Consider the following 14,590-nt stretch of genomic DNA (forward strand, 5'->3'; position numbering starts at 1 on the left):
GAGTCGATTCCCGCGATTCATCACTTACAGGCACACATTCTTGAGAGGCACTGCCAGATAGTATTTAAACCAGGAATACCCTAGCGATGGAGGGTGTTTCATGGAGTTCAGAGAAAGTGGTGTGGAGCTGTTCATTGGGCATCTCTCTGTCTCAGGGAAACCACAGACCGGAAGTCTCTCACTTCTCACAAAGGCTGATTCCCCCCAGATGCCCCAGGCTGAGCACACACACCACAACTCTTGAGCTAGAGTCTGACCAGTATCACTGCTAGTCAGCAATCATTCACTCATTCGTTCATTCATTCACAAACCACTGGCTGAGCACCTTCGGGGCGGTCGCTGCTGGGGAGATAGGTGGTGAACAAGCTACGCTTGGCCCCTCTTCTACTGAAGTTCACAGCGGGGAGCTTATGGAAAAAACTGGAAGAGGTTGGTCTTCCCATGCAGTCAGTGGCTAAAAATGTGGTCTTTGACATGAAATCTGGACACAGATGGAGAACTTTTTTATTAGGACCCTGCAGCAACAATGGGAATGCTTCAAGCATTAGTCGTGTACAGTGTATTAGTCACGTATAGACCACAGGAGAGGGGTCTCCAGAATCTGAAAGTGGGAGACTCCAGATCTGACCAGACCAGCAGGTACTGTTCCCTTCCCTGGGGTGGACAGGGTAACGGCAGGTACTTTGTGACAGGTGCTGCAGCTGCTATGAGGGTCCACGGTATGGCCCGTCACGTTTATGTGTAAAACAAACACGTGTCCTTACAACCGAGGCAGGCAGGGGAAAGGGGTGCGTTGGAATTACCAGGGAATTTTTGTCAGATCAAGAGGGGCTGGTAGCACGCCTTCCATGTTTATACTGAAAGTTTTAAATCTCATCCTTATTCTCCATCTCTCAACTGAGAAACACAACCTTTAAGCCTGGATAATCTTTCAAAGCAATGGTATATGCAATACTAAACCAGGAAATGCTACCTAAAATACAGTTAAGAATTGGATGTTCAGGGCACCTGGCGGGCTCAGTGGGTTGAGTTTCTGACTTCGGCTCAGTACTCACAGTTCGTGGGTTTGACACCTGCATCGGGCTCTGTGCTGACAGCTCAGAGCCTGGAGCCTGCTTCCGATTCTGTGTCTCCCTCTCCCTCTGCCCCTCCCCCCACCTCAAAAATAAACATTAAAAAATTCAAAAAATAAAATGAAATGAAAAGAACCTGGTGTTCAGCCTGGGAATAAAAATAAGAAAGAGCTCCTCTTCATTGCATGGCATCTGCCTGCTAAATATTACACACCATTTGCTCTGTATTTAGACAGAAACAAACAGCAATGATGCCATTACAGTAAAGGAAAAGAAGCCAGAGGCAAACCAGGGCCTGTCTTACTGAGCTTTAAACGTCTTCCCTGTATCCAGACAATTGACAGAATGCTCGTTATGGCCAAATGAATGCATTTGTACATTTGAAAATTTTGGAATCTATTAAGCAAGTTAATAGTAACCTATAGGTAGCTGCTGATACTTAGCAGGCTATGATGGATTTACCAAAATAAAGTCATCCACTAAGAAATAGAGCCTGAAGCAAAATCCGGCTCTATGGGACTAGTGTCTTTGGTTTCCCAGGCTGAGAAAACTTTAATACAGGGGTGCCAGGGTGGGTTCGAAGCTAATCTTCCAACATGTCTAAGTAATAATATTGCAGGAAAATGGATACATGTGAAGTCTGACAACAACAGATGTGTCTTCTTAGCAATAGGATTTTAACTTTAATGCTTCCTAAAAGCTTAAACAGATCCTCTTCAAGCAATAGTAACGTTTCAGAGTCTTTGTAGAATGGTGAAAAGGCAGCTCACACAGCGAGACATCTGCCACTTGTTAGCTGACCTCCATGTCACTTAAATTCTTTGGAATCGATATGCTACTCTCATGGGGTCATGGGGGGAATCAATGCGATTATGGAGGTAAGACACTGTGTTAACTACAAAAGGTTCCAAACCCAGAACTCTGGGTGTACATGAAATCAAAACACCTGAATCTTGGGGCGCCTGGGTGGCTCAGTCGGTTAAACATCCGACTTCGGCTCAGGCCACGATCTCACGGTATGTGAGTTCGAGCCCCGCGTCGGGCTCTGTGCTGACTGCTCAGAGCCTGGAGCCTGTTTCGGATTCTGTGTCTCCCTCTCTCTCTGTCCCTCCCCCGTTCATGCTCTGTCTCTCTCTGTCTCAAAAATAAACGTTAAAAAAAAAAAATTAAAAAAAAAAACAAACACCTGAATCTTGGGTTTTTTTTTTGTTTTGTTTTGTTTTGTTTTGTTTTGCAGTTTTGGGGTAAACAGTCAATAAGACTAAATATTTGGCTTAAGGTAAGTGAAATATCCAGTGTTTGTTGTTAACCTCTAACCAGGCACGTGGGTGTGTAGACAAAGTCTCTGTTTTTCTCACATCAGAAAAAAGAGTACCGGTGAGAACCAGAGGTCCTTGTACTTGGAACTGTCCCGTAGATTTCGAGTCCCACTGCAAATACGCAGTCTGTCACATGGTGCTCAAAAGGGAGGGTGAAATATAGAAAGTATAGCTCACATCTTAAATTGTCAGAGCCTGGACTTGGGAACATTTAACTACAGGTGTCTAGAAGGACATGAACGGAGTCGGGAAAGTCTATCTGGATTTCCTCCACAGCAGCCTCCCAGAGCTGAACAGCCAAGCATAGGAGGAAGAGCTGGGCCAGGAGGAAGGGGGCCTGTAATGTTCCAGGCTTGGTTCCACAATCACAACGGCCCACGGAGGGCCCCCACTTTACACATCCCCACTTTACACATAAGGAAACCAAGTCTCAGCAAGGTTTGGGTAATTACCCCAAGTCCTATAGCGATAAGGCTTCAAAGCCAGGATTCAAAATCAAGACTGTAGGCCTTCAAAACCCATAATTGCTCTAGTATCCCACACAGAATTTGCTTGGAAAGGAAAAAGGGTCAAGTTGAAAAGCAGACAGCGAATCGCACAGAGAACAAGTGGATACGTTCTGACATCTCCAACGTGGTCTGGGAATAACACAATAATGAAGCATCCCAATGCCCGACGTACAAACGAGATTGTGTTTAACTACCTTGACGACTAGGTAGATGTCGGAGGACGGATAGGTGACGGAAAACACGGCAGATCTCGCCTGACTCGACGGGGCAACAGAGGGCGTGTGAGCACGCAGAAATCCTTTGAACTGGTCAGAGTTCAGGTCACAGTGAAAATTTTCCGAGATCTGTCAACAAGGAACAAGGCAAAACATGAGTCCCACCTGTTGTTCTCATGGTCTAAGTAGGTTCGAAGAGTAAAACCCCACAAAGAAATGTTGCAAAACGAGGGTCATCACAGACGTCTCTAGGGGTTGGTGGAAAATCTGATTCACATTTTGTCACAATTTCTAGAGATTCTGGAGCTGTTTGAGAGATGTTCCTTGAAACACTGACATTTTTATCAACCCGTCCTTATCTTCTGAATACCAGTAATGTGCTAGGCACTGCAGTCAAGAAGGGAAAGATGCCGTCTCTGCCCTCGGTTACTTTACAGTCAAGAAGGAGGAGAAAAGGGGCACCTGCGTGGCTCAATCAGTTAAGCGTCCGACTTCGGCTCGGATCACGATCTCACAGTTTGTGAGTTCGAGCTGAACGTCGGGCTCTGTGCTGACAGCTCAGAGCCTAGAGCCCGCTTCCGATTCTGTGTCTCCCTCTCTCTCTGCCCCTCCCCTGTTCACACTCTGTCTCTCTCTCAAAAATAAATAAACATTAAAAAAAAAAAGCGCACATCACAGTTGGTGAGGTCTTTCCCCAATGGCAAATTAATAGATTTACTACACAGGATGGCGCCCTCCATCCGTGATGAGGGTACTTCACAACGCAAAAGCTCCCAAACCGAGGTAACATTACACATATGCCCTGTTAAAAATGAATTTAAATTAACTTGTTTCACTGGTCATCCCATATGCTGCTATTTCTTTTCTCTCTCGATCTCAAACAGGCCACCACTTCCAACAGGCTCTCCCTTTAAGATTCTTCAAAGAACATAAACGACCAGCATTCCCAGTACAACTGGACGTACCAAAGGTCATCTGCTTTCAGATCTGATATGTTTTTGTTGCGTAGAAGTGACATCTGAAAACATGAACCCGAAAAATCACGAGCAGTAAGTGTGCCCTCAGGGATGGGTTGTTCCTTCCTTACCTTTTTCCTTTCTTTAACATCGTAGAGGGCGATGCTGGCAAACAGAGGTTCAACTTCAATCTCGAACCTGTCAGAGAGAGGAAGAAAGAGGGTTTTAACTTAGATGATCTTGAATTTGCTGACAGTGACTCGTCACATAAACCGGCTAAAAATGTCAATCGTTCCCCAAAATATTTGGATCACTCCGCGCAGATGAGAATCTGCACTGGGAGATTCATGGGAGGTTCGTGGAAGATTCCTACTTACTGGAGATCGTGGTGGAGGCTACATTCTCCTAAAAAGCACTTGTTTGTGGCACCACAGGGGAGACAGGGAAGAATGGTCCCACGGTGTGATCCAGCATGGCCCTTCTTATCATGGTAGCTGCTGTGCTTTCTGATGGTGAAGCCTCTGTCTCAGGTAAAGGCTTTGTTCACAGTGTACCCTTTATCGCTAGGGTAGGAATCCCTATGAATTCAATTCTAAGGGACAAGGCTTTTCAGAGAGGGAAGAAAGGAAACTTCTGTTGTTTTTCCTTGGACTGATAGGGACCATCTGTATGGGTGAAGGTCTGCCCTTTCCTAATTCCACTGCAAGGGGAGCTTCTGAGTTAGTAGTTGGTGGGGGCAGGGAACCGAGCACGGCCAATAAACACTGAGCTGAGTGGGTCCAGCGAGAGCTAGAAAATTCTTGGCCCTAATTGCCCATTGCCCTTGAAAGGGTGGGTTTGAAGAGACCGCATCCCCGAGGCATAATCCCTCCCCACATGTTATAGCATACACATGGAGCACAGATGTGCAGATTCCAAGTGTCTCAGGCTAACAACCACGACCTTGGATACGGCCATCTGAGAGCACCAGTAACCAGGCCCTGGACCACCATTGCCTCAGAAGTCATGTAAATTAGGCCAAGTTTTGTTTCAAGGCACGTGTGAGAGGAAGGCTTTATCACTGGGTAACTCTGTCTATCAAAACACAGGTTTCTTTGTCCCCCCTGAGATCTCCTGAACCAGAATTTCTCTCTTGGGGGGAAACAGTGGTGGAAGGTGTCCCAAAGTCTGCATTGAAAACAAGTTCCCTGAGTAAATCTGACACACACTGGTTTCACCACCAAGACAACTCGTCTGAGCTGAAGTTATTTCGCACAAGGCGATAATAAATTTTCCACTAAAAGATTTCCCCCCAGGGGTGCCTGCATGGCTCAGTCGGTTAAGCGGCCAACTTCGGCTCAGGTCATGATCTCGCGGTTCATGAGTTCAAGCCCCGCTCCGGAATCTGTGCTAACAGCTCAGAGCCTGGAGCCTGCTTCGGATTCTGTGTCTCTCTCTCTCTCTCTCTCTCCTTCTCCCCTGCTTGTGCTCTCTTTCTCTCTCTCTCTCTCAAAAATAAATAAATGTTAAAAAAAAAGATTTCTCCACATAAAATGCAAATGAGACAAATACTTCTTCGTCATCCTCTTTTTTTTTTCCCATGTGCTACAGACATCTGCACATATGGCATCAGCTTGATTCTTTCTTTTTGCTTGAGGCTTTACATGTTTCTCAAGAGCAAAGCAGCGACAGTGCTAGATCTCAACAGTTTTTGAAAAATTCCCCAGCTGATAAAATCCGTGGGAGGAGAAATAAAATTCTGCAGGTCAGCGTCACTGGGGAAATGGAAGGCCTCAGCATTGTCATTAAGTTCTTACTATTCATCTGTTGAGACCGCAGGTTGACCTATAAGAGCTTGCTTTCTTGGGGCGCCTGGGTGGCTCAGTCGATTGAGCGTCTGCCTCTTGGTTTCACCTGGGGTCACGATCTCGCGGTCGGTGAGTTCAGGCCCTGCGTGGGGCTCTGCGCTGACAGCGCGGAGCCTGCTTGGGATTCTCCCCCCCCCCCCCCGCCTCTCTCTGCCCCTCCCCCGCTCGTGCTCTCTATCTCAAAATAAGTACAGAAATTAAAAGAAAATGATTTTTTTTTAAAAAAGAACTTGCTTTCTTTTTTGTTTTTGCAGCCAGTTTGTTGCAGAGCAGTGGGACAGAGTAGCTGGGCCAATCTCTTTGGCCCATCTCTCTTCTTGCAGGTGTTAAGTCGATATGGATGCTATTTAAGCCCCTTGAGTGGGCCAAGCATATTAAGCCCCTTGAGTGGGCCAAGTGCCCACCGAGGTGGGCAAACACCTCGCTTCTGCTTGAGGTCTGCGTTGGCAATTGGGAAGAACATCACCAGAAATCCAAACTTGATGATTTTCATTAAGAGACATCCAAAAGGCTCTATTTGTTTGGTTTTTTTCAAATAATACATGTCGGTCTTTGTGGCCATGTTCTCCCCCCTGTGAGAACTGCTGCTGTGTATTGGCTGGAAAGGTCTAGAAAGTTTGGTGACAAAGGGACACCACGAGGGAGAATTCCTCCAATCCCAAATAGCATAGTTACTGCACCTGCGAGGGGCCGGCTGGGGGTGCACCAATGCCTCACACAACAGGGTGGGCTCCCCGGCAACAGGGAGGAGACCGGCGGCCCCTTCCAGCAGCGGCCCGGCTGCAAGGCTAGCATTCCGGGCTGGCTTGCAAGGGCTAGCGTCTGCCTTTCTGCAGCCCTGACTTGACCGACTGCGGGCTCATGGGGCCCCTCCCGTCCTGCTACAGACAAAAGCCCCTCTGCCCCTCCCCCTGCTGGGAGAGCCAGCTGGGGGGAGGGGCTGCAACATCAAGCGAGCCCCCAGGACCCAGGGTGAGCAGCGCTGCCCGCTCGCGTTCTCAGGAGAGGATCTGGGGAGGCTCTGCATTGGAATCACAGAAGTGCAGGGCAGGTAGGAACCTCGAGATCATCCCGGGTAACAACCTCATCTATCAGGAAGAACTCAAATTCCCAGAGAAGCTCCCGGGGGTTGAGACACAGCCTTGAGTCCAGAGTCCAGATGCCCGAAGTGCAAACCAGGGGCTGCGTTAGGGGTCCGTGAATTCACTTCAAGACATCGATGCCCTCCCCCGAGGGCGTGAAACAATACTATGCTCACGTGCTGTTGCCTAGATGGAACATCTAGAACTTAATAGTTTCAGAAGAGTCTGTGATTTGAGGTGGAAGCCTTCTCTAGCGTGGCAGTCTGCAGGAGCAGGCTGCAATGGACCCTCCGGTGGGCATGCAAGACAGTCTGCTCCTGTGGAGGAAAAGCTACTCTAATTTACTTTGATTTACTTAGTTCATATTTTAAAATTTATGTCTATTTGATAATGCATGTAACATTTTATGTGTCTTTTAAAGTTTATTTATTTATTTTGAGAGACAGAGAGAGCATGCGTGGGGGAGGGACAGAGAGAAGAAGAGAAGTTGGAGAATCCCAAGCAGGCTCCACGCCGTCAGCACAGAGCCTGACGTCCCTGTAGGACCCAGGCGTCCCTATAACGCGTATAGTATTTTAATGTGTGTGTACAAAATTAACGTATATATATGGAGTATACAGGGCTTTTTCTCACTATGAAAGTTAAACAATCAAAGAATTTGGAGATAACTACTTTAAAGTAGATGTCACAGGGTGCCTGGGTGGCTCAGTTGGCTACGCGTCCGACTTTGGTTCAGGTCATGATCTCAAGGTTCATGAGTTCAAGCCCCACATCCGGCCCTGTGTGGACAGCTTGGAGCCTGGAGCCTGCTTCGATTTCAGTATGTGTGTGGGTGGCTCTCTCTGTCCCTCCCCCATTCGCCCTGTGTCTCTCCCTTTCTCAAAAATAAACATTAAAAAAAAAAAATTTAAGTAGATGTGGCAAACAGTTGGCCCAGAAGAGGAATCCAGACTGCAGACATGCAGTTATGTAGTATTTAAAAAGGAAATTTGGGGTGCCCGGGCGGCTCAGTCGGTTGAGTGTCCGACTTTGGCTCAGGTCATGATCTTATGGTTTGTGGGTCCGAGCCCTGTGTCGGGCTCTGTGCTGACAGCTCAGAGCCTGGAGCCTGCTTCGGATTCTGGGTCTCCCTCTCTCTGCCCCTCCCCCACTCACACCGTGTCTCTGTCTCTCAAAAATAGATAAACATTAAAGTAATAATAAAAAAAGGAGATGAGAAGATAGTTAAGAAGTCAGAAAATTATGCATAAAAACTGAATTTCCAGCTTCTCTTGAAAAAACAAAACAGGGGCGCCTGGGTGGCGCAGTCGGTTAAGCGTCCAACTTCAGCCAGGTCACGATCTCGCGGTCCGTGAGTTTGAGCCCCGCGTCAGGCTCTGGGCTGATGGCTCGGAGCCTGGAGCCTGTTTCCGATTCTGTGTCTCCCTCTCTCTCTGCCCCTCCCCCGTTCATGCTCTGTCTCTCTCTGTCCCCAAAATAAAATAAAAACGTTGAAAAAAAAATTTAAAAAACAAAACAAAAACAAAAACGAAAGCAAAGCAGACAGTTGATAAAAAAAAAAGGGCCTGTGTACTTGGATGGCAAGAATCAGCTCTAACCAGTAGTAGTGTCCCCTTGGGATGGTTTGCTATAGTCCCCACTGCTCCCTGCTACCTTGTTGTCCCCTGGCACTGAGACTGGGTTTTAGCCGCATCTCACATTATGTTTCAACAGCGGTGTGCCGGTAAATGTTTAACAAACAAGTCCCTGGAAAGAAAAAGCTCTGATTTGCAGCATTTTCTGATTTCTATGTTGTAAATATTCCCTCATGGCCAACGTCACGCTACCTGCTTGACTTCACAGAACACAGAGCTGGGAGGAGCACGATCAGCTCTCATGAATTAATCAGAGCGGACTCGAACGCACCACTCATTGTTTTTTAGTTTTTTTTCAGTTTTTTTTTCCCACCATCCAGCTTTCCTTGTTACTTTTGTTAACGTATGCTTTTTCACTCAATTACCTTACATGACTAATTCAGGGTGTGCCTTCCCTATTATAGAAGAGGGACAGTCGAAGGCTTGGTAGAAATAGAATCGAGTGTAGCTGACTCCAAAGTCTACTCCTCCCACCACCTGACAGGTGCCTGATTTAGGCTCTGTCGACAGAGACGGTTTCTGTCTAAAGGGCAAGATAAGCCTCAGTGCCGTGTTTGGGATGTTTGCTGATACTTACTTCAGGGTCAGGACCTTGACCAGTATTCTGTTGCCCAGATGTTCCTTAGGACATTCTGGTACCGGACGTATTTCCACGGCATCCTCCTATTATTAAACACATGGTAAAGAAATCGTTAGTGAGTTTCCACCAGGGGTTCCAGCTGAAGTTGAGTCCAGGGAAGGGAAGGCTGCCGTCCAGGGCTCGACTGTCATTTGCTTTATTTCTAATTGTGGGATAACACTTGGACTTTTTATCCAACCCCAAGCTTCAAAGTCAACATTGACAGCAAACAATTTCTCCTTTCAGAAAGCTAAGCATTTGAGACAAAGAAACCGAGGGAGGAAGGAAGGAAATGTGAACAGGAATATGGCTGAGTAACATCCACCAGATGGCATTGCAAAATCTAATACCTATTGTTGGTATTGCTGGCTTTTTCTTTTTTTTTTTTTTTTTTTTTGCTTGCTCTAAACACACATTCAGAATATTTCTCCCGTCGAAGTTTTACTAGTAAATATGTGAGTTTCAGGCTTGAGGTCTGAGTCAGAATAGCTCACGTCAGGCTACATGTAAACCATCAGGACTAAAATATAGTGTCTTTCTCACTTCGATGTTCTCTTAAACAGATGATATAGAGACTTGGGGTTGAATATGTATAGGTTCTATGCCTGCATATCCAGCTAGAGCTGGCAAAAGTTCTAAGGACAGGAAGCGCAGCAATGACAAATTAGCAATGACTTAGTAATGACAAATACACCTGTCTATTTTACCACTTCGGGACTCAAGACTTAAAAAGAAACATCAAGTCCCTGAGGCAACTTTCAACATTCACATCTGAGCTATCATAATATATTTAAAAAAATTGTTTTTCCAAGTTTTATTTATTTTTGAGAGAGGAGAGGCAGAGAGAGAAGGAGACACACGATCTGAAGTAGGCTCCAGGCTCTGAGCTGTCAGCACAGAGCCCAACACGGGGCTCGAAGTCACAGATGGCGAGAGCCTGACCTGAGCCAAAGTCGGACGCCCAACCGACTGAGCCACCCAGGCACCCCGACAGTATCTTAATTATATCCATATATTCAAAGATAACAGTGCAAATCCCTGAAAACTTGAATTCCTGCTCTTGCAGTAGACTCTCTAAACACGGGTGGTCTGCGACTCACAAGGGTCCAAAGAAGAGTCGTGTCTAATTATATTCTCCTGGCCTACAAATGATGGGAGCTTTCCACCAAATACCCCACAGCGACAGGTTAACATTTTTAAATACAGCAGTAGAATCATGTCCTCGGTAAATCTGTACCCAGATGGGTGGAACAGAGTAGCAAACCCTAACCTCCGTTCCTCAAGGCCCAAGCCCAGGTTCATCAGATGGCCACCTGGCCCGCTGGAACTGCTGATCGTGTTTCGGGAGAGCCACTGCTTGATGTCCACACTGAGTTCAACTCCCTCCAGAACAAGCTGGCACTTGTGGGGTGATCAGAGCTGACACATTGAAAAGCGAGGCCTCCTCCCACCCCACTCCACTGGAGAAGAACCTCAACACATATTCACGGGCTTCTGAGGCTACCTCTCTGGTCTGGATTCCAACCCTCAGGGTTTAACCCTTGGCTAAAAGCTTTTCATTGGGAGAATGGGAGCATACCCAAAATTGGAGACAGTAATGTAGTGAACCTCCCTTACCTGTCATGTAAGTTTCCACAAGCTCAACTCAGGGGCAACCTGGGTTCACCTACAGTCCCATTGACTACCTTCTCCTCCCACCCCCACACTCAATACTGGATTACTTGTAAGCAAGACTCCAGACATCATATCATCTCTTCTGTAAATATTTCAGCACACATCTCTACAAGATAAAGACTTTGAAAAACACAGAGCTATAAAATCATTATGACTCTTAAGAATTAACAGTAATTTCTTATCATTGCTGAATGTTTAGTCAGTTCCAAATTTCCCCAAAATGTATCCATTTTGGTGTGTGTGTGTGTGTGTGTGTTTGTGTGTGTTTTGCAGTTAGTTTGTTAAATCACGATCTAAACAAGGTCTACATATTGATGTCTTTCCTAAGTCTCTTCTAGTCTACATGCATTTCTTAAGTGTTATAGTTGTCTGCAGTAGGAACTAGCTTGCAAAGGAGGAGAAGAGAAAATATGAAGCTTTAGAGGATGTTTGTTGTTCTATCTTGCTGAGTGTGTGTGTGTGTGTGTGTGTGTGTATGTGTGTGTGTGTGTGTGTGTGTATTTAGAGAGAAAGAAATGGGGGGAGAGACAGTAAGAGAGAAAGAGAAAGACAGTATGAGATATGTTCTTCCATCAGCTGACCCAATGGATCCTGGGGCCAACTCTAACTCTGCCTGCCTGTGATCTCATCACCTGAGCCCCCCCACTACTTTTCTTCTTAACTGGTTTTTAACTGGGCTCTGTCACTTGCAGCCTCAAGAGTCTGAATGCAAACTCTTCTGTGATTCAGAGTATAGTGGCATGGTTTTAGGGACCAACACATAGGATACCTTTTACAGAACCCACAATGAATCAGGGAACAAACGTGCCTCATAGAAGCTTAGTGGTTGTGGGGCACCTGGGTGGCTCAGTTAGTTAAGTGTGGGACTTTGGTTCTGGTCATGATCTCACAGTTCATGAGTTCAAGCCCCGCATTGGGCTCTGTGCTGACAGCTTGGAGCCTGGAGCCCGATTCTGACAGATTCTGTGTCTCCCTCTTTCTCTGCCCCTTCCCTGCTCATGCTCCACCTCTCTCTCTCTCTCTCTCAAAAATAAATAAACATTAAAAAAAAAAGAAGTGTGATGGTTGCATTCTACTTTTGCTCCTCCTGCAGGCTCAGTCATAATTGGGATATAATGGTCCACCTCTCTTCAAATTCTCCTCGCCAAGAAATAAAGTAATGGTAATATTAAATAGTTTAATTAATGTGCTTTCAAAACAAATCAGCATGTGTGATTACTTCATGGGAGCCAGAAATTTACCTTTCTTCCACAGGGCCACCTTTGGAGAAAGTGCAAATTACAAGGGCAAATGCAACCTCTGGGTGTATGAGCTTCAAAATATTAAAGGCTGGTCTAGGGGCCCTCCAGCACTGTAGACATACCAATTTACAAATAATTGGCACGCTAATTACAAAGCATTCCTCTCCACTCAATAAAGCAGGCCCATTAGGGCCTCTGCTAGATCATAACTCTCAGTCCTAATCAAGTTTCTGCATTGTTTCAAAGACCATGAAACAAAGCGCCTTCAACACAGTCTGTAAGTCATTCTTGCACTCAATGTGGGACTGGACACCCTCCCGTGTAATCCCACGAGGGGGACTCCAATGAGCCGCTGCCTCACTGGACATGTTCTCCCCGCCCCCCTTTCAAATTGTTTTCTCTCTCCTGATGTCCACTTTGGGACTCTTTCTTACCTAGTGGCACCCCCAGCATGGAACTTGGAGGAAAAAGAATGCATGTGAAGGTCATATTTAACACTGGTAATAAGTTTTAAAGTTTCCCGTGGACACTGAAAGGGTATGAGATAGAATGTGGTTGCTGATATCATCTCGGGGTTTCAGTTACGTGTGCTAATCTACCAGGCAGTCATATGTAGATAGATAAATAGGCAAACATAAGATTTGGGGCTAATGGGCTAGGAGCTCCATTCTGTCCTTTCACCTGCCTGTTGAATCTTGAACAAGTCACTTTACCTCTCTGACTCTTACTTTGCAATCTCAAGAACGGAGGCAATAAGGCTGCCGACATCATTCATTTTTGTTTGTAATCTGCCTCATTCAGAAAAGGAATTTGAGGCCACTGAAAATAAATCAAGAGATGAGAAAACCAAGATGGTTGGGAAATAACGATAAGAAGGAAAGAAAGAAGGGGTGCTTGGGTGGCTCAGTCGGTTGAGCATTTGACTTCAGTTCAGGTCATGATCTCACAGTTTGTGAGTTTGAGCCCCGTGTCGGGCTCTGTGCTGACAGCTCAGATCCTGGAGCCTGCTTCAGAGTCTCTGTCTCCCTCTCTCTCTGCCCCTCCCCTGCTCATGTGCGTGCACATGCACGCTCTCTCTCTCTCTCTCTCTCTCTCAAAAATGAATAAACATTTAAAAAAGTAAAAGTAAATTTAAAAAAAGAAGGAAAGAAAGCTGAATATAATTCAGGACACCAATAAGTAAGCCGCTAGATTTAGTAGTGATGAACAGAAATTTGACCCTAAGTAATGAATCCAGGAGAGCCAATGACAAGACACGCACATGTCTCCTGTGTTTGCGTTTCCCCAGTGGACGCGAACTCTTCTCTGTCTGAAGGCCTGCGAGACACTTTCCCTCCGGGTCCTCACTGAGGCGTAGGATGAGGTCAGTGTCCTCAATGATATTTGCACAGTACACACAATATCCTATCTAATGACAGATGTCTGCTTTCCTGTCCTTTCCGCTGACCATTGGTAAACTCATAGAAGGGCAAGTCAGCAGTCACAATACCCAGGGGTGGGGGCTTCAAAAGGTTTAAGAATCAAGCTCCCTAGGGGCACCTGGGTGAACCATTCAGTTGAGGGACCAACTCTTAATTTCAGCTCAGGTCATGATCTCAAGGTTCGTGGGATTAAGCCCCACATCAGGTTCCATGCTAAGCATGGAACCTGCTTGAGATTCTCTCCCTCTCTGCCCCTCCTCCACTCACATGCATGCACTCTCTCTCTCTTTTAAAATAAATAAACATTAAAAAAAAAAAAAGAACCAGGCTCCCTAATGGTCTTCTTGCTTGATCCAAAAATTAAATTTAAAACATTTAGAGGCATGGATGGACAGTGTATCTTTTAGGCAAAAATGCCCCCCAAATCATATATTTTACAACAGAACTTTGAATAAAATTTGGACCACGGAGATATTGCTGTAGCCAGTTTTGGCACAAGCCAGTAGCAGACATTCTGGCATGCAGAGGAAAGACTGAGAGCCTCACATAAAGTATAAGGAGGCTTGGAGGACGGTCATTTCTCAGCCCATCTGAAGCACCCCCCTGGGGATGACCACAGGCAAAGCCTAAATTATCACACTGTTCTGCGTCAGCTCTGATATATAAAGAAGTGGACAATCAAGGTTCTGAAGTTCTATGCATTAAGAGCACAGCTATGATCACTTTTGGCCAGAATGTTTTCAAAGCAATTCTCTTCAGGCTGTTCACAGAGATTTTATTTATTTATTTATGTATTTATGTATTTATGTATTTATTTATTTAAAAAATTTTTAACGTTTATTTAGTTTTGAGAAACAGACAGAGCATGAGCAGGGGAGAAGCAGAGAGAGAGGGAGACACAGAATCTGAAAAGGCTCCAGGCTCCGAGCTGTCAGCACAGAGCCCGACGTGGGGCTCGAACTCACGGACCACGAGGTCATGACGTGAGCCCAAGTCGGGC

General features: G+C 45.9%; 1 protein-coding gene across 5 annotated transcripts in view; it reads right to left on the minus strand.

Moving 5' to 3' along the window:
• The window catches only part of DOCK8 (dedicator of cytokinesis 8), a 232,552-nt gene that overhangs the window by 129,972 nt on the left and 87,990 nt on the right, over nt 1-14,590 (minus strand). For all 5 annotated transcript variants that reach the window (XM_043566150.1, XM_043566149.1, XM_043566151.1 and 2 more), the window contains 3 exons: nt 9,213-9,298; nt 4,204-4,270; nt 3,096-3,245 (listed from right to left, as the gene is read on the minus strand). In XM_043566150.1, the coding sequence (XP_043422085.1) occupies nt 3,096-3,245; nt 4,204-4,270; nt 9,213-9,298 (303 nt within the window). The remainder of the gene's footprint in view (nt 1-3,095; nt 3,246-4,203; nt 4,271-9,212; nt 9,299-14,590) is intronic.

The sequence above is a fragment of the Prionailurus bengalensis genome, chromosome D4 (genome assembly GCF_016509475.1).
Source record: "Prionailurus bengalensis isolate Pbe53 chromosome D4, Fcat_Pben_1.1_paternal_pri, whole genome shotgun sequence".
Classification (NCBI taxonomy): domain Eukaryota; kingdom Metazoa; phylum Chordata; class Mammalia; order Carnivora; family Felidae; genus Prionailurus; species Prionailurus bengalensis.